Here is a 26,119-nt window from a genome sequence, read left to right on the forward strand (position 1 = left end):
CGTCAGCAGTCTCATCTATATGAGCATTGCTGTACACGAGGCCTGCTCAAAACAAAGTATGACTGAGCACAACTGGAACCCACTTGTGTCTGAGAGGATGGCAATGAGAATGATCTTACCTGAAAGTATGGCTTTTGGCAAAGGGCTCCACCCTAACACCTTCTATACCATGGAAGTTCCCGCTGTGAAACAGGAAGTATGTGGAAGATGGAGCACATGAGCAGAACATCCCAGTAAGTTAACTCTTACTGCTGCTGCTCCCTTCACAGACATGAGCAGGGGCATTATTGCATCTCGCGCTCGTTCATCCTTACTTATACCATGTGAGACAAGGAAAGTCTTCAGTGGTATTAAGCCAAATGAGATTGAGTAAACTTTGGGTTTCCATCTTGTCTTCTCAGACTCCCTAACACACAGCCAGACCCCCAGACCTCATCCAATATTTCACATTAAAAGGACCACTATTGTAAAATTTAAAGTACAGGTACATGTAAACAAATACCAGTAAGAAGTACATTTCTCCCAGAGTAAAATGTGCTATAAATTACTTTTCTCCTATGCTGCTGTCACTTACAGTAGGTAGTAGAAATCTGACAGAACCGACAGGCTTTGGACTAGCCGATCTCCTCATGGGGGATTCTCAGCACAGTCTTTATTCTTTATGAAGACATTCCCTGAAAAAGATTCATACAAAGATGCTGACCAGCCTCCTTGCTCGCTGCACACTTTTCTGGCAGTTGGATGGATCAACTGCCATTCACTAAGTGCTTTTGAAAATAAAAAAAACCCTGAGAATCCCCCATGAGGAGATAAGCTGGTCCAAAACCTGTCGGTTCTGTCAGATTTCTACTACCTACTGTAAGTGACAGAGACATAGGAGGAAAGTAATTTATAGCAAATTTTACTCTGAGAGAAACTTATTTGCACATGTTTACAATTACTTTAAATTTTAAAATTTTCGCGAAAGTGGTCCTTTAAGGACCAAATTATTACAAGTAATCTACAACAACCTACCATAGATAAAATGTTACATCTACGGTCCATATCTAAATGTACCATTTTCCATGAATTGCTCCCTATTTGCAGCCTCCCTTTTCGATATACAGACTTCTCTTCCATGTTCAGCAACCCCTTTGCATGTCTCTGCCTTGGCCATCAGCCACACAGGGCCAGGCCATAATGGCCTTTCCAGAAATCGAATCCTGCAAACTGAGGTTTGCCATCTTATGGACTGGCACCTCAGCTGCACAGCTCATCCACCTCTTCTTTCACTCCTCAGACACAGAACATTTATTTCGCACTTTTCTCCTGGCTGACTCAAAGCGTCAGAGCTGGAGCCACTAGGGCGCGCTCTATAGGTACCATAGTAGCAGTGTTAGGGAGCCCTGCCCGAGTTCTCTTACTGAATAGTACTGGCTTACTGAACAGAGAGCTGAGATTTGAACCCCGGTCTCCTCTGTCAGAGGCGGAGCCCCTAACCATTATGCTGGGAATACACGGGTCGATTCTGGCGCTCGATTCTGCACCCAATCGTTTTGCCATCCGATTCTCTAATCTTCCGCTCGTTTTTCTTATCTTTTTTCAATTCACTTCAATGAGAAATTGAGCGGCAAAACAATCAAACGGTGATTGGACATGTCGGAAATTATCTATCTATCCATCTTATCAGCTCTGAATCGAGCCGTGTATTCCCAGCATTACACTATTATCCAGCCACCAGGTGCTGCTCCTCTCTGCCATGCCTATCACTGATTGCCAACAGCAACATGAATTCAGTGAAAACTTCTAATGGTTATCTACAAAGTTTTCCTTGATCTATCACCTCCTTACATATTCTCAAGAATCTCCAAGTACAACCCCAAACCTCGTCCTACACATTCTGCTAAACACTTTCTTTTGTCCTCCTCCTGTGGAATCACCTCCTCACACTCATGTATACAGGATTTCTCACAGGCCTCTCCTTCTCTGGAACTTCCTCCCACGAAACATTTGCAATTCCCTAAACTCTTCAGTTGTTTAAATGCAGCCTTAAAGGAAAGGTGAAAATAAACGGATTAGATAAGCAATTGTATCTATCCTCCTACTTTTAAAAATGTGTACATACACATATGTATTACATCATGTCAAAGATCACCTTGGGTCAGAGCCGGGACAAGGTCCTCCAGCACCCAAGCCTTAGACAACAAAGAGCGCCCCTCCATCCCTCCCACCCCAGCCATCACACACTGATTGCTATGCCCCAGGGCCCCCAACACCTTAATCTCTAGTTATCTGGCTTGCAGTCACTGCCCTGTATTCTATTTTCGTATTTCTTTCTGCTTCAAACACAACAGGGGAATGATAGCTGAGCGAGTTGTGCACCCCTCCTACCCTGCGCCCTGAGGCTGGAGCCTCTCTTGCCTCTGCCTTGGGTACACTTTAAAACCCACCCTTTCAGGCAGGCAAGAATATGTTCAGAGGGCACATCCTGAACAATATCAATTTCCTGCAGAACGTGGAAGTCATCAACTATCTATATACAGCTGGCACACTACCCCCTCTCCTGTCTTCTCCCATCTCTGTAGATTGTAAGCTCACATGGGTAGGGCTTCCTAGTCCTTTGTTCCTTGCAACTGTTATTTCTGTATTGTTGAACATTTTGTATTAATTATCAGAATGATGTTGTCCCTACCTTGTCTTAGACACATGTGCCTTGCAATTGCATTGTACAGCGCTACGGAACATGATGGTGCTATATAAATGAATAATAAATCTAGGCCATCTTAACAAGTATCATGGTCTAGCTGGAATAAGTATATGGTAAAATGAAAATACAAAATAAAGCAGAACATTCTTATAAAGACTATACTATTTTACACCTTGATAGATCAGGCGGCCAAAATGAATAAGTCAATGGGCTCGATTCACAAAGCGGTGCAAAGTGTTAGCACCGTGGTGAAAAGGCCCTTATCACGCCTAAAGTCACTTTAGGCATGATAAGAAGAAACTCGCGCGTAAGTGCGCGCGCAACACCCGACGCTTCGCGCGAAGCTCCCATTAAGCCCTATGGGACTTTGCGCGCGCTCTCACGCGCTTACGCGCGGTAACTTCGCGCGAAGAGCAGGAAAAATCGGTGATAACTCAGTGGTGAAAAGGTCATCACGCCTAAAGTCTTTTAGGCGTGATAACTGGGTTATCACCGCTTTGTGAATCAAGGCCAATGTGTTGCTGAGAGGATAAAGAATCTTTAAAACTGCTCAAATGTCGCCATCTAGTGGCAGACATGGGCTTAACAACTAGTTAAATCAGTATACGAATGATATGCTGTAGATACATAAACAATGCTCAAAACCACATGGCAGTGTTGCCAACTCATCCCTTTAATTACTGACACATCTAAGTTATACAGGTTCTGGGGCTATTTGCACATAACCAGTGCATTAACTGCATCTAAATAGCCACAAAACCTGTATAATTCATATGTGTCAGTAATTAAAGGGATGAGCTGGCAACCCTGCCACATGGTAGAAGAAAAAGACCTTATTATTTTATCATAAAATGGAGAAATACATTCATCATACATAGTTCACATATTTTTTCTGTTTGTGATTATCATCTTTTGTTTGAGTGAATATATTAATTTTAGTTAGGCAATATTGACTATATAGAAACTATTTACAAATGTACGAGTTAGATCATTGGGGGATGTGAGGGAATAATTCAAAAGTTAATAGTGACCACAGTGGATGTCTTATACTTCTTAATGATCTTCTTATTGACTCTTGAAAGCCGAGCTGATGTCAGTTGCCTGATAGATTGATCCATGTACCAGCTAAATCTACATAGGGCAGGGAGCAAGCTGTATTGCAGCTGACAAGCGTATTTAAATCATAAAAGTTTTATTTGGTACATAAATTTGCTTATACAAGTGAAGATAAAAAAAATGAAATTGTGCAAAAGTCCATTTATTTCAGTAATTCAACTTAAGGTGGGTACACACATCAGATAAAAGTCTTTGGAAAATGAAAGATCACAGACCAATTTTACCCCCTTCCATGTAGTATGAGAGCCATACCTACACAGTCTATTCTATTGAGCTGAACTCCCCACCAGACAGAAATCTTTGCAAGATGCTGCACACAAAGATGCTGTACACATGCAACAGATCAGTATCTGCAAAAGATCTGTTCCTGCAAAAGATCCGTTCCTGCAAAATGCATTCATAGTCTATGATATCTGCAGATCATCATACACACCTTGTTTAACAGACATTCATCTGCAGATCAGATCCACCAGGATGGATCTTCAGATCTGCAGATAATTGTCTGATCTGCAGATGAATGTCAGTTAAACAAGGTGTGTATGATGATCTGCAGATCTCATAGACTATAAATGCATTTTGCAGGAATGGATCTTTTGCAGATACTGATCTTTTGAATGTGTGCAGCATCTTTGTGTGCAACATCTAACAAAGATTTTTTATCTGATGGGGAGTTCAGCTCCATAGAATAGACTGTGTAGGTATGGCTCTCATACTACATAGAAGGGGGTAAAATTGGTCTAAGATCTTGCATTTGCCCCAGATTATTTTACTGCATATGACAGCACACTGCCTTTCAATTCAGAAAAGCACACCAGGCAGGGACCACATTCAAGTATCGTTCCTGATGTTTTTTTAGGGTGCCCACCAGAGACTTCCTCCTGATACATCTAAACCCTGGTACACACTTTCAATGATGATTGGCCAATCACTGACCGATTTTACCACCTCCATATAGTATGAGGATCAACAGATTTTGAATACAATGAGCAGATTGTGTCAATAATCTATCATACTACATGGAAGTGGTAAGATTGGTCAGTGATTGGCCAATCATAATTGAAAGTGTGCACCAGGCTTAACATTTTGGCCCACAACTTAAGGTCCACACACACATCAAATTTCTATCTGCAGATGACTGGCCAATTTTATTACTTCCATGAAAGCATCCCTACACAGTCTATTCATAGTATTCAAAATCTCTTGGCCCTCATACTACTTGGCAGTGGTGAAATTGGGCAGTCATCTGCAGAAAAAATTGATGAGTGTGTACGGGCCCTAAGGGTGCATACATATATCCAATTTTGATTAGCCAATCACTGGCCAATTTTACCATCTTCATGTAGTATAAGGACCAGATTATGAATACTATGAACAGATTGTGTAGTAAAGCTCTCATACTACATGGAAGTGGTAAAATTGGCCAATCAAAATTGTATGGGTGTATGCACTCTAAGGACCTGATTCACAAAGCGGTGCTAACAGTTAGCACCCTGGTGAAAAGCCCTTTATCATGCCTAAACTCAGTTTAGGCATGATAAGTTTAGGCGTGATAAGTTTAGGTGTGATAAGTTTAGGCATGATAAGTTTAGGTGTGATAAGTTTAGGCATGATAAGTTTAAGCGCCAACTGCGTTAGCACCGCAGTGCACAGCTGATCAATGGTTTTGCGCTAGCAAAGACTGGTGCACTTCATATAAAGTTTAATGGCGCTGCTTTGCGTGCGGGACTTTTCAAGCGATCTAAACTTATCTAAACTTAGCATGCCTAAACTTATCACACCTAAACTTAGCATGCCTAAACTTATCACACCTAAACTGGCTTTTCACCAGAGTGGTGCAATGGTTATCATGCCTAAAGTCTCTAACTGGGTTAGCACCGCTTTGTGAATCGAGCCCCAAGACTGTTTCAGATTTTGGTCCCTTATATGAATGTGTTTGACTCCGCCAATCTAAAGAATTGCACTGCTAATTGTATTGTATTTTTGGCACAAGTTTGGTTGTGGATTATAAATATCTGATTGTGGCTGGATGGTGTAATGGTTAAGGGCTCTGCCTCTGACACAGGAAACCAGGGATCGAATCTCGGCTCTGCCTGTTCAGTAAGCCAGCACCTATTCAGTAGGAAACCTTAGGCAAGTCTTCCTAACACTGCTACTGCCTATAGAGCGCGCCCTAGTGGCTGCTGCTCTGGCGCTTTGAGTCCGCTAGGAAAAAAGCACAATATAAATGTTATTTGTCTTGTCTATCTGATTGTTGAAATATATGTTCACACCACAATGACACAACTCACACTCTGCATGGTGTTTTCATAGCATAAATTGGTATGCAACATACTCGATGGAGGTGCCCAAGTGTAAAAATATAAGCCCAGGCTATCAGAGGCGCCCATATCCTATTCACCTTGCTGCAAGGCACTGTGTATTGGCCTGAGGAAGCTGGCCAGTACCTGTGAAACGCGTTGTCTATTTTGTGTTTTGAATAACACTTTTCCAGTACTACCGTTTTTGTCATCAGGAGAGTTAAGAGATTTCCTCTCATTCTTACTTTAACTATTAGAAGTTTATGTACATTTTTACACTTGGGTGTCTCCATCCTTATGAGTATCCAGGTAAACCTCCTTTGGAGGTAATAGTTTTTTTCCCCCCTAAAAACTACAAACCTAATAGAGCGAGTACCAGGGCCGGATTTACCATAAGGCACTGTAGGTACGTGCCTACAGGCGCATGATGGACAGGCGGCTCACTCTGCTCCTCGAGCGCCTTACTCCCTCCTTAACTATGCAACGTAAAACTGAGGGTACCTCTGGATACCTAATACTAAGGGTCACCCGTAGATACCTATGATGGGCAAGGGAAGTGAGGAAGAAGTGACAGCTGGGCCAGCCAGCACACTTGCGGTCCGGTTCAGAGAGGGCTTGTAGGTCCATGGAGGGCGAATTCTAGGGTGCCAAGAAATCTGTACTTATAGGCTCTTGTGATGCAAATCCAGGCCTGAGAAACCTGGAAAACCGAGCGGGGACTGTTAATTTCCCGCTAGCTTATACGGTGGTTGCAGGGATCTGCAACCCACTCTGGGTATACCTGTATATACTTACAACTTCCCATTTATTAATTATACTAGCCTGTGAGCCCCTGATGAGTATTTGATACGAAACGAGTTGGGCGGAGCTTAAGGACGTGGACTGGACTACAGCTCGTCTTGGATCTTATATGCGCATAATTTTATGGGAGCATGTGAGTGCAATTCCTTTTAAACTTTTTAAATTAAAGAAACAGTTTTACGCTATGGAGACTCCGTTTAGTCAATAGGTTACAAACTTGATGGATCATTGTTGGGAAGGAGATACAAACTGGTGCGGAAACAACGAGAGTGAAACTCACTAAGCGCTATAGCTGACCTATAGTTTGGCAGTAATTGCATAAGGTGAGAGGCTGGAGATCTTAGTGATATTTACGCAGCACAATGCGGTGGAAGGTGAGAGGCTTCTAAAGATCACTGGAGAATCAAACATATAAGCTGTTTGTGGGTTGACAGCCACTATAGTGGGTGAGGAGCTGTGATACCGGTTTGTGGTGGCATCACATGAGAATTTCATAACACGTGGTGGATTCATATGTCCATTACATGCTATGTTTGTTTATTTTTTCTATGTTTACGAATTGGAGCATAAAGGCACAGAGGATTGGAATATTTGGGAAGTCATTGAGAGCGCAGTGTCCGTGGGAATCTGAGACTGGTACACTGTTATGTTTGGTGCAAGAGGACTGTGATCCAATACAGAATATTTAATTTTTTTTCACAGGTGGACTTTATATAAGGATTTTATTTACAGGTGGACATTTGATTGGAGGTGCACAGACACCTTGAGGGGGTGTGATATTAGATACGGTATAGGCCCTTTATTGCCTAGAGGGCGGAATTATTGCACTATTGAGCGCACTTTTTTGATAAGAGTATACTACACCATTGGGCTCCTGGTCTCTCAGTTTACCTAGGTATTCCCGAGTACAAGGTCAGCACAAGGATCACTGAAACCTACTTATGAAACACACTGTACACAGTGGATTTTGGTTAACATGGTGTATTACAACGCAGGTGTGAACATACCCATACAACTGATGGTTGAAGGCTCCAAGTGGCCCCTTTGCAAGAATGCCGAACACACTCCTGTCCTAAATTATGACCACAATTAGCTCAATTCACTAAGCATAACTGCATTCAGTATTGCAGAAAACAGCTGATTTTACTGATCATCTTGCCAAATGCCAATTCACTAAACCTATGACTGAACTGAAAAATAAAGTAACCGACTAGTGAGGTAAATTACTGATTAGTGCGGTAAATATCTCCACACGTCATTAAGATGTCAATTCACAAAGATAAAAACATTCAGTAAATCAAGTAAAAATGTTTGATATTTTTCTCCAGCTCAGACCGGTCGGTAACTTACAATTTCCAAGCAGTGAAGTTGACAGATGTAGCAGACAGCCAATAGGGAAAGCCACACAGCCCTGCTTCTCATCCCATTTGATCCGATGCACTGTCAGGCATTATTTCAGAATGACAGAGCAGGAAAAGGGAACATTTAAAAGGGCTTTTCTGTATCCCTTTAGCTGTACATATCTATATACTGGTACACAGAAGAGCTCCAGCTAGTGGCTGCGTGCACATCTAAAGGGATGCCAGGGATGCACTGGACAGAATAAAAAGGTCTTAAGGTAGCCATACACTGGTCGATTTGCCATCAGATCGACCAACAGATAGATCCCTCTCTGATCGAATCTGATCAGAGAGGGATCGTATGGCTGCCTTTACTGCAAATTTCAGCATGAAACCAATCACAATCTGTGGTGGTGGTGCTGCCGCTGCCCCCCCGCCCGCATACATTACCTGCTCCGCCGGTGCGACTCCCCCGGTTTCCGCTGTCTTCTTCTCTGCGCTGGTCTCCGGGTCCGGCAGGCTTCACTTCTTCCTGTCTGGGGGAAGTTTAAACAGTACAGCGCCCTCTACTGTTTAAACTTCCTGCCGGGACAGGAAGAAGTGAAGCCTGCTGGACTCGGAGCCCAGCGCGGAGACGGAGTAGCGGTGACAGTGGGGATACGTGCCGGCCGGATCAGGTAATGTATTGCTTCGGTCGTCGGGCATTCGAACGCCGCTATCGACGCACTCCCGACCCACAGGCGATAGAGAATAATCTTCCGCACGGACGGATCGACGGTAATCGACGGGAACGATTGACTTCGGATGGAAAGCAATCGTTATGTCAGCGTTTGCGTAACGATTTCACAGCAGATCCGATCACAGTGATCGAATCTGCTGTATATCGGCGGCAAAATCGTTAGGTGTATGGGCACCTTTAGTCTAATAGCAATCAGTGTGTGATGGCTGGGAGGGCTGGAGGGGCACATTTTGGTGTCTCAGCATTGGGTGCTGGAGGACCTTGTCCCGGCTCTGAGCGAATGGCAGATATGTTGCATTGGTTTCTCCAAAAAAGTCCATTCCCCCCATGCCCTTACATATTAGCATTCTTTTCCAGGTGGACTCATTACACCACGTATGTTTCATGTCACCCTACAGTGTCCAACATGTGTGGATTTGGCTTTGTTTTGAGCACCACTTATATTGTATATTAGTATATAAGATTTGGCAACCTAAAAAGCGTTAGCTTGTCCCTTTAAAAATAGTTCCCTTAATGGCATTAAAAATGCCACCCCAAATAAATTTGATTTCAACTCCGATTGCTCAAGAGATATGCATTTCTTGCTTCATGAGTAATAAGCCGCATAGAGGAGTATCTATTGTTACTTGTTTTCTACACCTGTGCTAAATGAGTGACTAGCACAGCTTGGTACAGGTTTCGGCGCTCAGGCTGAGGTAAGCATTCTGAGAGGGAGGGGGTCTCTCCACTGGAGGCTAGGAGAGGTATTAGTGATAGATAAGGTCAATGAGATTTCTCAATCAAATGTACTTCCTGCTGTCAAGCTGCCCTCAATTTGCATTTGCCCATCTCCAATTAGCAGGCAGCATGTGATTAAACTATCAGCAACCACACAAGACTCAACCCCATACTAGAGCTGGCCAATAAAATGCTCATAATTCTGCATTTCTTGCATGGAAATTTTATGCAAATTGTATGCAGTCTAGTATTTGGCCAATTGGTATTGGCAGGAAAAGCATTTGATTGGCCCAGTTTCGAGTTGCATACTATTTGCAAGCAAGTAGGCACTAGAGAACTTAATTGATCATCTCCAGTCAGTCTGTGGTGAAATTAACCCCATAACTGTGCATTTCCTTTATATACGTGGAAAACGATCACAGATTGTCTCTGATCACTATAACAGGGTAACGAGCATTATTCATAGAAATCCACATTGGCGCCGGATTGGTAGGCGTCGGCCTGGATGACGTCCAGTAGTTTCCTCGCAGAGACGCGACTGTCGATGAGCTGGCCGCTGTTTTTCATGTTGATGAACTGAAGGCGCAGGTCGGGATCTGCTGTCTGTGCCCGCACTTGTGCCTGCATGTCGGTATCCAGGGGCCCTGCGGGACAGCGGAGAGAGGCTTTAAGTACAGGCGCTGTGTACTGCACACAACATTTGTATGATAGAAGGGCTGGGGGCCCACTACAAATCATGCATCACAATCACTGAAAAGGAACGAGAAGTGAGAGACTTATAGAGACTGCCATATTTATATCCTTTTAAACAATCCCAGTTGCCTGGCAGTCCTGAGATTTCTGGTCAGTAGTACCTGAATCACACACCTGAAACAAGCATGCAGCTATTTCTGTCAGAAACATCTGATCTGCTTGCTTGTTCAGAGTCTATGGAGAGAGTCAGCAGGACTGCCAGGCAAATGCTCCAAAAATGCTGCTAAAAGCGATCTAGTGGGCACCAGCCCTTAGGTCTAGTTCACACTACTTAAAGGGAAGGTTCAGGGAACTCTTGAAAAAAATAAAAATCCCTATCCACTTACCTGGGGCTTCCTCCAGCCCGTGGCAGGCAGGAGGTGCCCTCGCCGCCGCTCCAGAGGCTTCCGGTCGTCTTCGGTGGCCGACCCGACCTGGCCAGGCCGGCTGCCAGGTCGGGCTCTTCTGCGCTCCATGGCCGGAGAACTACTGCGCCTGCGCAGTACAGCCCGGAGGACGTCCGATGACGTCAGCGCGCCGGCGTGGGACGCAGAAGAGCCCGGCCATGGAGCGCAGAAGAGCCCGACCTGGCAGCCGGCCTGGCCAGGTCGGGTCGGCCACCGAAGACGACCGGAAGCCTCTGGAGCGGCGGCGAGGGCACCTCCTGCCTGCCACGGGCTGGAGGAAGCCCCAGGTAAGTGGATAGGGATTTTTATTTTTTTCAAGGTTTCCCTGGACCTTCACTTTAACGAGAGTGAATTTGCAAAGTGATTTTTAGAGCGCTATTTAAAGGAATGTGCATTTTTTCACATTCCTTTAAGAAAAATCGTTCAAGAAATGATACAAGGAGCCAGGGGCGTAACTAGACATCGCTGGGCCCCCCTGCGAAACTTTGGATGGGCCCCCCCCTCGCTTTCTGCACAGGAAAACTGAGGGCCAATGTGTTTTCCCCATGCAGATAAAACACTTAGGGCCCGTTTCCACTAGAGCGAATCCGCATGCGTTGTCTGCATGCAGATTCGCATAACTAATACAAGTGGATGAGACGGTTTCCACTTGTCAGTTTTTTGGTGCGTTTTTCTGTGCAGGATTTTTCTGCACGGTAGGGCCTGCAGAATTCGCCTGCGTGTGGAATGCAGGCGATTCGCAGGCAATGTATTTAATAGGGGAAAACGCACATGCGTTTTTTGCCGCGATTTCACGTGCGAAATCGCACTAAAACTAATGTACATTGAGCCAGGCAGTGACACGGTTAAAATCGCTGATAGCCTGCCTATGCGAAATCGCGGCAAAAATCGCATGCGGAATCGCATCCGCATGCGATTTTGTCAGCGGTGGAATCCCAGCAATTCGCACCGCACTAGTGGAAACGGGCCCTTAGACTTAAAGGACATGTCAGGCAATCTATGCTACCCCCACATCTACTTACCCGGGGCTTCCTCCAGCCCCTTGCAGCCGACAAGTTCCTTGTTGCAGCTCTGTTCCCAGTACATATAGTACATGCACACACAGCGTATTATTTTACTAAAGGTGGGTACACACGTCAGATAAAAGTATTTGGAAAATGAAATATCACAGACCAATTTTACCCCCTTCCATGTAGTAGGAGAGCCATACTCTACACCAGCCTTTCTATGGAGCTGAACTCCCCATCAGATAAAAATCTTTGCAAGATGCTGCACACAAAGATGCTGTACACATGCAACAGATCAGTATCTGCAAAAGATCAGTTCCTGCAAAAGATCCGTTCCTGCAAATTGCATTCATAGTCTATGAGATCTGCAGATCATCATACACACCTTGTTTAATGGACAATTATCTGCAGATCAGATCCACCAGGATGGATGTCTGTCTGATGGAGAGTTCAGCTCCATAGAATAGACTGTGTAGAGTATGGCTCTCATACTACATGGAAGGTGGTAAGATTAGTCTGTGATCTTTCATTTTCCAAAGACTTTTATCTGATGTGTGTGACCTTTAATGAGAGCACATGCTATATGGAGGAACAATGACATGCTGAACATAACATATAGGATTCACTGTAACTTTGGCAAAACATTCAGAATGTCACTGATTGATACTCTTATTACGGGATCTTTTAACTCAGTATGAGACAAGCTCTCAATGAAGCAGCAACAGTAAAGGTCCGTACACACGCCGGACTGGAGGCAACGACGGGTCCGTCGTCACCTCCCGCTGGGTGGGCGTTCCAACGACAGTCCGGCGTGTGTACGCACTGTCGGCGGACTGATACGGCTGCTTCTGAGCGATCCGCCCGGCGGATCGCTCAGAAGCAGCCGTATCAGTCCGCTGACAGTGCGTACACACGCCGGACTGTCGTTGGAACGCCCACCCAGCGGGAGGTGACGACGGACCAGTCGTTGCCTCCAGTCCGGCATGTGTACGGACCTTAAAGCCCCGTCTACACGGGGAGATGTTGTGGCGATCGGCGGCCTCTTGCCTGTCCGCCGCGTCCCCGCTCGCCGCATTCGATTCCCCGCTCGTCCCCGCCAGCGCCGCTTATCTTCCGCTCGATTCCCTGCCATTGTCCCCTCACGGGGAGCGAGCAGGGAATCGGCGGAAGCAAGATCCGTCCTGTCGGATCTTATCAATCGAGCCGCATCAGCGGCTCGATTGATAAATGAGAGTCGCGGCCGCATCTACGTGTGTAGATGCGGCTTAAGACTTCAATCTCCACTCTGCTGTGTTGTAAAACTAGTTAGAGGCCATAAGTTTATTAGCCGGTGTGAACAAGGGAAAGTCCAAAAGATTTTTTCAAAATGTGACTTGTTCTTTGTTAGGTTGTACATTCAGTCATCAGATCTTTGCAGCAGTGAGAGACAGATGTTTTTTTACGAACCCTAGGGAGCAGGGACAGTGTATCAATTCCAAAGTGTGTATCTGTGTTTTGGACACATGCAGTCAATATAGTAATGGTGTGAGAGCAGAATACGTTTTTTTCCTCACGTTCCCTTAGCTGTCAGTCTCTCAAACTTTTCCCCCACGGGCCCCCTGTGGCTTCTGGCCCCCCCCTGCTGAGGCATCTCTTGCAGGGTCTATTGTTACGCCCCTGCAGGGAGCACGTTCGAGAGGGGTAGGGGATGTTAAGGTTGGGGGGTTAGGGTTAGGCAGTTTGTGCGGGGGAGGAGGGTGGGTTTAGGGTTAGGCATCGTGTGTGTGTGTGTGTGTTAGGCATCAGGTAGGAAGTTCGTGTTGGGAGGGGGTGCAAGGGTTAGGCATCAGGTAGGGTGTGTGTGTGCGTGTGTTTAGGGTTAGGTGTCTGGGGTAGGATTCTGTGTGAGAGTAGGGATAGGTTTAGCTATAGTAAAAATATCAATAATACAGATATTTTATTATCAGGATTACTGGGCACCCCAATGTCTATGCACCTTTTTTCAATATACGCCCCTACAACTTACTGTCACGTAAGCGACAGTCGGTCTTATTTGCAAAAAAACAAAACAAAGGAAAGGAGATGGAGGTGATTTAGTAACCTGGTCCGTAGTTCAGTACCCGGAGGTCCGTCTCCTCCTCGGCCAGCACCCTGAACATCATTACTCGGGCCGCCTTCCCAGCGCAGTACAACGACCAGGACTTGAACGGCTTCACGGCAGCCAGAGACGAGATGTTAATCACCAGCCGCTGCAGCCCCGGCCGCCGCTGGTAAGTCTTCAGCAGGGAGGAGGTCAAACACAGCGCCGAGGACACATTGAGTGAGAAATAGCTGTCCACTTCTGCGGGGTCAGTGATGTCCACAAAGGATTTGCTGATGTCCCCCAGAGATCCTGAAGAAAATAAGGAATTGCTGTAACTATCAAACCTCTGCAATAGGCAACAATAGCTCTGTGTGTGTCTGTAAGAGACAAAACAATGCAAAAGGATAAGGGAGGGTAGGAGGCGCCCAAGGTGTAAATATTCAAGTTGACTAATAAATTGGTAAGAAAATCTTACCTTAGTGCTGCCTATTTCAAGAAAGCAAGGTTTTCGTTCGAAATATACGTTTTTATTATGCACATCAGACAACGCGTTTCACAACTGCTTCATCAGGTCAAATTCATGTGCCCTTAGTGGTTCAATAGTGGTAATCAGCCCTGAGGGCTATCGAACCACTAAGGGCACTTGAATTTGACCTGATGAAGCGGTTGGAGGCACGAAACGCGTTGTCTGATGTGCATAATAAAAAACGCATATTTCTAACGAAAACCTTGATATAGATAAATACTCTACTTTCTACCACCTTTAACCTGACGATATTACATGAGATTGGGCTCCCGGTGTCTGTCTTTTTCTCACCCCTACAAGAATGCAAAAGGATGGTCAGTGCATAACACTCAGAACATCTAAGGCAGGGGTCTCAAACTCAATTTACCTGGGGGCCGCAGGAGGCAAAGTCAGGATGAGGCTGGGCCGCATAAGGGATTTCACAATCGCGGCGCATTGCCGCCTCTGCCCGCCCCTCTCACTCTTCCTTCACAGAGGGGTGGGGAGAGGCGGCGATTGACGTCAGGAGGGGCAGAGCTGAAGCTGAAAGCTCTGCCCCTTCCAGGAAATGCCGGCGGATTGCCCCTCGGGCGTTTTGGGGGCTCTGCAGCCCTCATTTAGCGGCGGGGATGCGGCGGATTACTTGGGAGCACTGAAGCGAACTATAAGGAAGCTTTTGCCGGCGAGGGCCCCAAAATATTGTATCGAGGGCCGCAAATGGCCCGCGGGCAGCGAATTTGAGACCCCTGATCTAAGGGTAAGGGCCGGTTCACACTTGCTTAAAAAAACATACCCGTTTGGGACAGTATTTTAAACTCCAGCGGAAAATGTATGCAATGAAAGCCGATGAGAACAGACCCTGTCCGTTCTCACTTGTTAGTTGCCGTGTTGCTTCGCCTGTTTCAATTGCCGTAAAGTAATATTCACATGTCCCGCTGCCGATTGGTCCCTTGTACATAGCCCAGTGGCCGGCATAAGTAAAAAGGTTATACTTTTTGTACATTTTGACCTGGAAGTGAACAGCTTTTGCAAAAAAAACAAAAAAAACAAAAAAAAAAAAACGCTAGGAAAATCCCTCTGTTGAGCGCTTTTTAGATTTTCCACTTTTCCTGAACTTTACATTAAGGCCTAATTCCCTCAGAATGCGTCAGGACCTGCATTTGTGTTTGAGGGGGGAAAAAAAAAAAAAAAAAAAAAAAAAAAAAATTTGCTCTGGTGTGAATAAGCCCATACAAACACATTAGACAAGCGCTTTTTGAAGCGCTAGTGTTTTTAAAAGTGCTCAAAGGCGCTCTTGGTGTGCACCAGCCCGAATATAAATGTTCATAAGAACAAAGTTAAAATAGGTGAAATAGGTGAACAGTTACTGGAACAGAACTGGAAGCCGAGCTCATGTGACAAGCAGAAGTAAGGCCCAGTGCACACCGAGCGGTTTTTGGAGCGATCCGCCGGCCGCATCCGCCTCTAAAAACGCTGGTCTAATGTATTGCAATGGGATGGTGCACACCGGCGGTTTGCATTTTTTGCCAAGCCGCAAATGCGCCTCCTGCTGCGCGTTTGCGGTTTTCGGAAGCGTTTCGTCCTCAATGTAAAGTATAGGAAAAACGCAAACAGCTCTGAAAAACGCTAGATCAGAGTGGTTTGCCAGGCATTTTTGTTACAGTAGCTGTTCAGTAACAGCTTTTACTGTAACAATATGTGTAATCTGCTACACAAAAAAGCACCCAAAACCGCTAGGTATGTTTAGAAAGCCTCTCTAAACATACCTAGAATCGCTCTGAAATCAGCTCCCAAAACCGCTAGCGTATTGCGGATCTGCTAGCGGTTTTGGTGTGCACTGGGCCTAAAGCAAACACACGGCACTGTCCTTAGCTGAAAAGGAGTCTTGATAATTCAGCTGAAAGTCACCTCCACACATATAACATAGATCTAGAAGAAAAACAACACACACACACACACACACACACACACACACACACACACACACACACACACACACACACACACACACACACACACACACACACACACACACACACACACACACACACACACACACACACACACACACACACACACACACACACACACACACACACACACACACACACACACACACACACACACACACACACACACACACACACACACACACACACACACACACACACACACACACACACACACACACACACACACACACACACACACACACACACACACACACACACACACACACACACACACACACACACACACACACACACACACACACACACACACACACACACACACACACACCCCTGATTAACCATTTCAGCCCGTGGGTATCACCTTATGGACAAATAAAATGTGTGGATTTTAAATACGCTATTTGTCCTGGTTATTGCAACGTTAAAAATTATATCTCTAGTATAATGTATGGTGACAATATTTTATTTGGAAATAAGGTGCATTTTTTTCAATTTTACATCCACCACTAATGTTTAGCCCATAAATAAATAATAAACTGCCTTCTTGACATACAGTGGTTTGCAAAAGTATTCGGCCCCCTTGAAGTTTTCCACCTTTTGTAACATTACTGCCACAAACATGAATCAATTATATTGGAATTCCACGTGAAAGACCAATACAAAGTGGTGTACACATGAGAAGTGGAACGAAAATCATACAGGATTCAAAAATTTTTTTACAAATACCTGCAAAGTGGGGTGTGTGTAATTATTCAGCTCCCTTTGGTCTGAGTGCAGTCAGTTTCCCATAGACATTGCCTGATGAGTGCTAATGACCAAATAGGAGTGCACCTGTGTGTAATCTAATTTCAGTACAAATACAGCTGGTCTGCGACAGCCTCAGAGGTTGTCTAAGAGAATATTGGGAGCAACAACACCATGAAGTCCAAAGAACACAACAGACAGGTCAGGGATAAAAGTTATTGAGAAATTTAAAGCAAGCTTAGGCTACAAAAAGATTTCCAAAGCCTTGAACATCCCACGGAGCACTGTTCAAGTGATCATTCAGAAATGGAAGGAGTATGGCACAACTGTAAACCTACCAAGACAAGGCTGTCCACCTAAACTCACAGGCCGAACAAGGAGAGCGCTGATCAGAAATGCAGTCAAGAGGCCCATAGTGACTCTGGACGAGCAGCAGAGATTTACAGCTCAAGTGGGGGAATCTGTCCATAGGACAACTATTAGTCGTGCACTGTACAAAGTTGGCCTTTATGGAAGAGTGGCAAGAAGAAAGGCATTGTTAACAGAAAGCATAAGAAGTCCTGTTTGCAGTTTGCCACAAGCCATGTGGTGGACACAGCAAACATGTGGAAGAAGGTGCTCTGGTCAGATGAGACCAAAATGGAACTTTTTGGCCAAAATGCAAAACGCTGTGTTCAAGGGGGCTGAATACTTGTACAAACCACTGTACATATTAAAAAAATGTTTGATTGGTGACGGTCAGCAGCGAAAGGCCGAGACCCGAGCTGCGGAAGGCCGAGACCTGAGCTGCGGACCCGCCTTCCAGTGACATCAGTGGCTTGCCGAGACCCGGAAAGCATGTGACAGCTCTGCCTCCATTGCACAGGCGGAGGACGCGCGCTCAGTATGCGTTCTGCCGATGTAAACAATAGCCACGTGTCTGCTTGCATGTCAGCTGGTTAGCTGACATGCTGAATACTGATTGGTTTGTTTTCAACTCTGCTTTATGTTGATTGGTTAGTCCTTGTATTTAAATTTGGTGAGCGCTCCCAGTCATCGCCCATGATAGCATTAGCTTTGGCCTGTTGCTGGGTATGCACTCACTGTCTGATTCCTGTTGCTGATTATTGTCTTGTACCTTGACTACACTTATCCTCTGCTTGATTCCTGTTGCCAACTACTGCCTGAACTGACCACGCTTTTCCTGCTAGATTACCTGTTGCCAACCTTGCCACGAACTGGACTTCGCCCTGCTTGCTGCCTGTATTGACCTCTACTCTGGACACGGATTGCATGAACTCTGCCTGGACTGACTCTGGCTTGTCTTGACTACAATATCTCTGGAAACTCCAAGCCTGATCTGTTACTGCTCCCTGAAGCTCCTAGCTTTCTGCATTCACCAGTCTGGATAGCCTCATCCATTAGGCCTCAGGTGACTGTCTTATATTGCTCTGTTGTGCCCATATTGCATTGCTAAGTATACAGGTTCTGTCTGGTGATTTGCTGTCTGTCAGACCTGCAGGGTATTATTATTGTGATAGGTAGGAGATTGCGCAGGCGTTACGGGCTAGGCCTCGGGTCACTCATAAGGGCATACAGTCCTCACTATAGTCATTGACCACACAAGCCTGACAATGTTATTCCCTAAACACAGTAGGTGTCATTTTACTATTTGGCCACAAGATGTCCCCATTGAGCTCTTCCTATTTGCATACAATATGTACGCTATTGGTAGCAACATTGTTGCTACATTTTAACTAGGGAAGTGACTCAGGCCTGCGAGAAGATTAACGAATGGGAACTTCGTTCCCATTCATAAATCTAACGATCAGCGGCGGTAAGAAGCGCGGCGGCTCTATTTAAGAATAAACACTGTTTTTGAAAAACAGTGTTTATTCTCGGCGAACGAGAACGGATTGGCTCAGGGGACTTTTGTCCCCTGCAGTAAATCCCCCCTGTTGCCGGTGACATCTCGATCGCGGGTACTTGCCCGCACAATCATGTGTACAGCACCCCAAAGTGCAAGGACGCGACTAGCGCGTCCCTGCGTCTGTAGCAGCTGCTGCTGTGGACATGAGGCTCACGTCCCAGCAGCAGAAATGGTTACAACATAGTACCCCTGTCCAACCTTGATTGGCCAGTTTTACCAGTTCCATGTAGTTAGAGGTCCAACAAATTTTGAATACTGTGAACAGATTGCAATGGTGGTAACCTCTCATACTACACAGAAGTAGTTAAATAGGCACTAGTCTAGTTAAGGGTACCTAGCAGGAAGCCTCATAAAGAACAGTTCTCCAATCACAGTACCCTCTATAGCAAAAACCATTGTGATTAGCTAAATAGTGTGTGAATAGTTTACTACAGTAAAACCCCAATATCCAGAACTCAGTTAACCAGAAGTCAAGCAACCGAAAAAAATGCTGGCCTTGCAAGATGCATAAATCTACGTTTACTCTTCTTTATACAGTAATAATCCTCTGTTACATTAAAGTCGACCCGAGCACCCTGAACTCTTGCACAGGACAGAAGGAAAACAGAGAAATGCACCCTGTTTGTATTTAGAGAGTTTAGGCTGTTTAATTCCCCCTCATTTGTGTCTAATCAATTGTTGTAATTTGATCCTCCCCTGTGTCACCTGACTGCCACGGCCAATAAGCTCATTTGAAAGCACAGGATGTTAACAATATGTCTGCTTTTGTGAAAGACGTAAGTAGACACACTGCAGATTTTTCTGCATGATTTTGTATCTGCTGCAACAAAGAAATGTTTCTTTAAAGGTTATTACGCAGATGTTTATCTTTTAGAGCTGAGATGACGTTCTGAGTTCAGGTCCGCTTTAAGTAATGTCTGTCCTTTGTCCTAATTTGTTTTTAATTATAATACATTAATACATTACTGTACAGCGAATACAGAGGTTATGGTAGGTATACAGTGTGGGGAATAGTAGTTTTTTTTCGTCAAGTGTTTTTAGCATTGACTTTGAAGCCACCAGATAATGAGGTTTTTTACCGTACAACCTATAAGAAACCTAGCAGCTTAAAGGGAACCAGAGAGGAATGCATTTTTAAAATAGAAAAAGATTTTATACATAGCTGGGGCTTCCTCCAGCCCCATACGCATGGATCGCTCCCACGCCGCCATCCTCCGCTTCCTGGATCCGCCGGTACCGGGCCCGTCACTTCTGGCAGACGCGGCCAATTGTCCGCATCACAGGGGCTCCCTCCATACCCGTACGCATGCGGCTGCGCAGTAGGCAGCCACACGTGTAACTGTATGGAGGGAGCCCCCTGTGATGCGGAGAATTGGCCGCGTCCGCCGGCCGACTGGTGGTAATGACGGGACCCGGTATCGGTGGATCCAGCCAGCGGAGGACGGCGGCGATGGAGCGTTCCGTGCGTATGGGGCTGGAGGAAGCCCCAGGTATGTATACTTGATCCTCTCTGGTTCACTTTAAGAGAGTGCTGTCCATCCAATTACATTAGCAGAATTTGCCTTTTCCTGCTGAGTCCCCTAACTAAACTAGCGAGGTGCTAGTCTACTTTAGGGGACCCAGCAGGAAACCTCATAGGGAAAATCAACTACTGTGATTGGGTGGATGGCACCCTTTCAATCTGCTAGGTTTCCAATAAGTTGTACTAAACTTTGTCCACACTGTTTGGACAATCACAACACTTTGTGCTGTAGTGCAGTGATGGCTAACCTTGGCACTCCAGCTGTGGTGGAACTACAAGTCCCATGAGGCAATACTCTGACAGCTCTAAGCACTGACAGCTCTAAGCATGACTCGGCGAGGCAGAGTCATGATGTGATTTGTAGTTTTGCCACAGCTGGAGTGCCAAGGTTAGCCATCACTGCTGTAGTGGGTGCTGTGATTGGAGAACAGTTCCCTATAAGGTTTCCTGCTGTGTCACCTATAGTATACTGACCACATAAGGGGACACAGGAATAGACAATGGCTGTTCCTTTGCCACCCCTATGTGGTCAGTGTAATGATTGGCTGTCCCCATGTCACCTGCCTGTAATCCGTGTAATGATTGGCTGTTCCTGTATCCCCTTACATGGCCAGTGTAATGATTTGTTGTTCCTGTGTCCCCCTATGTCAGTGGTCCTCAAACTAAGGCCCGCGGGCCGAATGTAGCCCCCTGAGGCTCTTTTACCGGCCCCCCACACACAAAATGTATTACTTATAGATGCGGTTAGCTACATCTTTAAATATTGTTGGTCCACATATAGAATAGCAGTGCTGGCACCACCCATCCACATGGAAGCCAGAAAGCAGTAATTCGCTGGTTTCCAATCAAATTGCACATCAGGTGACTTTTCTGTCTGGACTGCAGGTTGTCACCTGGGTATGCTTCACTGTCTGGCCCACAAAGACTTCTACATCATTTTATGTATACTCCGGCCCCCCAGCAGTCTGAAGAAATGTTTGGGGACCCCTGCCCTATGTGGTCAGTGTACCTATAGTAGGCTAACAAGGACAGGGCTGTAAAAATGTTGGTAGCCCTGCCATGGTCCCCTTCTTACCTGCATTGTTGATAATGAGGATTTTCTGCACTGTGTCCTGTCCAGGCACCTCCTGAGCAGCTTGCACCGTTTTCTTTAGCCCGTCCGCAGTGCCCAGATCCGCAGCCACCCATCTCACCCCTATGCCCGGGTGCTTGAGTGTCAGCTCTTCTGCCAAGCCCCGCATGGCTTCCTCTGTGCGGGACACCAGCAGCAGCATGGAGCCTGGCATGACTCTGGAGCACAGCTCCCAGGCTAGGCTCTTGCCAAAGCCTCTGGAGGCCCCTGTGAGGACACACAGCACAGTGCCCAGGCTGCTGACCTGTCCAGCCATTGCTGCTTATGCACAGTGCAAAGTGCAAGCAGCAGTTACAAGGCTGCTCCCCTCCCTCTTGTCAGATTCAACTACCTTCCTTTTTTTTTCTTTCTCCATCTTTATTAACAATGAACACTGCTGAACAAAGAGCGTGCAAATTGAAACCACCTGTTTCCCTGTACATGGTCTAGTGTACAGATTAACCCATTTATTACCAGAGAATACAGGACCCGAAGGCTGGGAGCACACTTGTCTGTCAGTTTTCTGTGCGAGTTTTTCTGCATGTGTTTTCTGCACACCATGGGCTCTATTCTCAAAGAGCCAAATTTTCCGCAAAATGTTACCGCTATATTCCCGCCGGCGGTAAACTCCGCATTTTTTCCACATTCACTAATATTTTCCGCATGTTTTCCGCATGCGGGAAAAAAGATGCGGAAACAGGCATTATTCATGCGGGAATCATGCGGTAAAAAGGTCGCATGAAAAAGTGTTTAAAAAAAAAAAGTTAAAGTCCACCAAGCACAGCCCTTAAGCCTCCACACTTCATTAAAGTCAATGGGATGCGGAATATATCACCTACTACTTGTAGGTGATAAAAATTCGGTAATTAACGAAGAAATGATGCGCCTGAACATCTTTGAGAATTGATCTTTTATTGCGGAAAATACCGACTTTTGCGGAAATTTTCCTGCATGAATCCCGCACTTTTATCACACTTTTTCCGCATGCGGAAAAAACATGCGGAACATTTTGAGAATCCCAACTTGCCGGTATTTTGGGTGCAAACTTCCCGCATGTACTTTACCGCATGCGGAAACTCATTGAGAATAGAGCCCCATGTGTGTCTTTGTATGTTTCCTCAGATGCTATAATGTAAGTGACAGAGAAAATGCACCCAGTGCTGCACTGTTGTCACTTTTTTTTTCTGCATGGGAAAAAGCATTCATGTTTCCCCTGCGATACCCAGGTCCATACCGCCCAACTTTTTGAGATGAGAAAGAGGGACACTTAAGCCACGCCCCTAATCACACCCCCGTCACACATACCATAAAGATTTCATAAGAAAAATATGTTGTATTATAATTCAAACCACACTGGTCCTTTCTATCCTGGTTCATTTTCCTTCATATTAACATTTTAAAATTAGTAATATATAAATTTTAGACCCCATTCCCACTTAAAAGCGCAAAACACTGGCGAATACCGCTGGCGTTTTGCGGGAGTGATTTTTCCGCGATTATACTCGGAAAAATCACTGGACACTGCGGCGATTTTTCTGCGATCGCGTTTAGCTCTTCTGTAGCACTGAAACGCGATCGCCGGGAAATCGCCTAAAAATGGTGCAGGCTACGCATTTGCATTTGACGATTTGCGTTGGTCGGCAGCGATTAACGCAGATTGCCCAAGTCAGAATGGGCCCATAGGGTATTATAGCACTAGCGCTTTAAAAAGCGCTAGTGCTTGTCCGTTGTGCCGAAATCGCCGGCAAAACGCTCTAGTGTGAATGGGCCCTAAATGATGGGAATAAGCTTAGAGTCACTCAAACACATTTTTTTAGTAGAGAAATATATATATTTACATAGAAAGAGGGACAAAGTCCTGAAAGAGGGACTAAAAAGGAGGAAAGAGGGACACAGGGACAGGGCTCCCAAAGAGGGACTGTCCCTCCAAAAGAGGGACAGTTGGGAGCTATGCAGGTCTCAGTCGGCTTTTGCGAATGCGTTTTCCTTAAATGTTTTCCTGTGATCGTTCCGCGTTTGTGTGAACGCATGCCGCACGGGAAAAAGTAGAAAGCTGTGCGATTTAAAAGCACATAGAAATCAGAGGGCGGGCTCTAGACTTTTTGCCCCCTGAGGCAAACTTGTGAGGATGCCGCCCCCTCCCCAGGTAGTATAATTGCCCCAGGTAGCCTGGAGGGGGTAGCAGCTAGGAAGGGGGCAGCGGGCACAGTGGCAGGAGGGCTGTTGGACCCCCCTCCCTCACCTTGGTCCCCCCTCCCCCCGGGCACACGTCAGGCAGTAGGCGGTGGAGCAATTACTCACCTCTTACTTCCGCATTCCAGCGTTTTTCGAGCGCTTTTAAAAACGCCAGCACTTTGAAAAGTGCTTGGCTAATGTATTTGAATGGGATGGATCACACCAGAGCGATGTGATTTTTTTCCCAAACGCAAACGCGGGTCTTGCAACATTTCTGTGCTTTTCTGAGGCGATTCAGCCTCAATGTTTTTTTGATACAGAAGCTGTTTAGTTCCAGCTCTACTGTAACAAAAAATAAAAAACGCTACATCAAAACGCTCTACAAATCGATAGCCATGATTAGAAAATCGCAAGGCACACGCCTAGAATCGCCTAGAAAAATCTCTTCAAAAAGCGCTGAGCGTTTGCGATTACGCTACCATTTTTTGGTGTGCACTGGGGTATCCTATGCTATTCATGCGTGATTTATGATTGATTCCTTTAATCAGCTCTTAACTGGAACATAAAAACAAAACATAAATATCCTCCTTCTGATCTGTCAGCTTCCAGATCCCCTCCCCAAACACAGATAGTGAACTATGTACAGGATCTTCTCAAAAAATTAGCATATTGTGATAAAGTTCATTATTTTCTGTAATGTACTGATAAACATTAGACTTTCATATATTTTAGATTCATTACACACAACTGAAGTAGTTCAAGCCTTTTATTGTTTTTCTTATTGGTGATTTTAGCATACAGCTCAAGAAAACCCAAATTTCCTATCTCAAAAAATTAGCATACTTCATCCGACCAATAAAAGAAAAGTGTTTTTAAAACAAAAAAGTCAACCTTCAAATAATTATGTTCAGTTATGCACTCAATACTTGGTCGGGAATCCTTTTGCAGAAATGACTGCTTCAATGCGGCGTGGCATGGAGGCAATCAGCCTGTGGCACTGCTCAGGTGTTATGGAGGCCCAGGATGCTTCGATAGCGGCCTTAAGCTCATCCAGAGTGTTGGGTCTTGCGTCTCTCAACGTTCTCTTCACAATATCCCGCAGATTCTCTATGGGGTTCAGGTCAGGAGAGTTGGCAGGCCAATTGAGCACAGTAATACCATGGTCAGTAAACCATTTACCAGTGGATTTGGCACTGTGAGCAGGTGCCAGGTCGTGCTGAAAAATGAAATCTTCATCTCCATAAAGCTTTTTCAGACTCTGGCCACCGTAATTGCAACTGGCAGACTATTAGACGCCGTGCTAGTTCATAGCCCGCAGCCCCACTCCAACCTGCATAGTCTCCGGCAGGCAGAGCAGGGCTACAGGAAGATGTCGTCTGAAGCCCTGTACTTGAGACTATTTGTGTCTCCAGTACAGGGCTTCCGGCCCCATCTTCCCGTAACCCTGCTATTCCATTCCCAGCGTGGGAGACTGCATGTAGTCTGAGGAAGATCTCAGGGGAGCTGCACACACACCAGAGGCCGTCCGCGTGAGGGGAATTCTGTGAGGTGAGTAAATTATTATTTTTTTTGCAGGTGTTATGCTGCACACATTGCGTTATTTCCTGCTGAAATGTTGCCCACATTGTGTTTATTTTCTGGTGAAATGCTGCCCACATTGCGTTATTTACTGCTAAAATGTTGCCCACATTGCATTTATTTACTGTTGAAATGTTGCCCACATTGCGTTTTCTTTTCTGGTGAAATTTTGCCCACATTGCGTTTTATTTACTGCTGAAATGTTGCCCACATTGCGTTTTATTTACTGCTGAAATGTTGCCCACATTGCGTTATTTCCTGCTGACATATTGCCCACATTGCGTTATTTCCTGCTGACATATTGCCCACATTGCGTTATTTTCTGCTAAAATGATGCCCACATTGCTTTTATTTTCTGGTGTCTGGGGAAACTGTTGCTGCATTTATTATTTAACGGTCATAGTTGGCTATATTTGCTGCTTTGGGGTTACGGTATACTAATAAATAGCATCACACAGTTTCTGCACACCCATGATGCGAAACCTCGTTTCACCACATGGCGGAAACACTGCTTTCTCGCTGTTACATCATTATGTTAGCTCCATCCACACAAAGTCATGGCCACGCCCAATTTTCAGTGCACCCCCCGGCCTTTTTTTGGCACAGCGCCCCCCCCCCCCTCCCCACCTTCCAGGTTGAACCCAGAGAAATCTGGTCACTCTAGATTAGCTGTATGCATGTTTCTGGTGTTATTCAGA

The 26,119-nt window shown here is 45.5% G+C and overlaps 1 protein-coding gene across 1 annotated transcript; it reads right to left on the reverse strand.

The window, feature by feature from the left end:
• Window positions 1–7,865: 7,865 nt before the first annotated feature.
• Window positions 7,866–22,002, reverse strand: SPR (sepiapterin reductase). The gene is made up of 3 exons (XM_068274580.1): window positions 21,633–22,002; window positions 13,923–14,213; window positions 7,866–10,340 (listed from the first exon to the last, which is right to left on the reverse strand). The coding sequence occupies exons 1-3, from the start codon at window positions 21,943–21,945 to the stop codon at window positions 10,153–10,155; spliced, it is 792 nt and encodes a 263-aa protein (XP_068130681.1). The 5' UTR covers window positions 21,946–22,002; the 3' UTR covers window positions 7,866–10,152.
• Window positions 22,003–26,119: the final 4,117 nt, after the last annotated feature.

This window comes from Hyperolius riggenbachi, chromosome 1, assembly GCF_040937935.1.
Source record: "Hyperolius riggenbachi isolate aHypRig1 chromosome 1, aHypRig1.pri, whole genome shotgun sequence".
NCBI lineage: Eukaryota > Metazoa > Chordata > Amphibia > Anura > Hyperoliidae > Hyperolius > Hyperolius riggenbachi.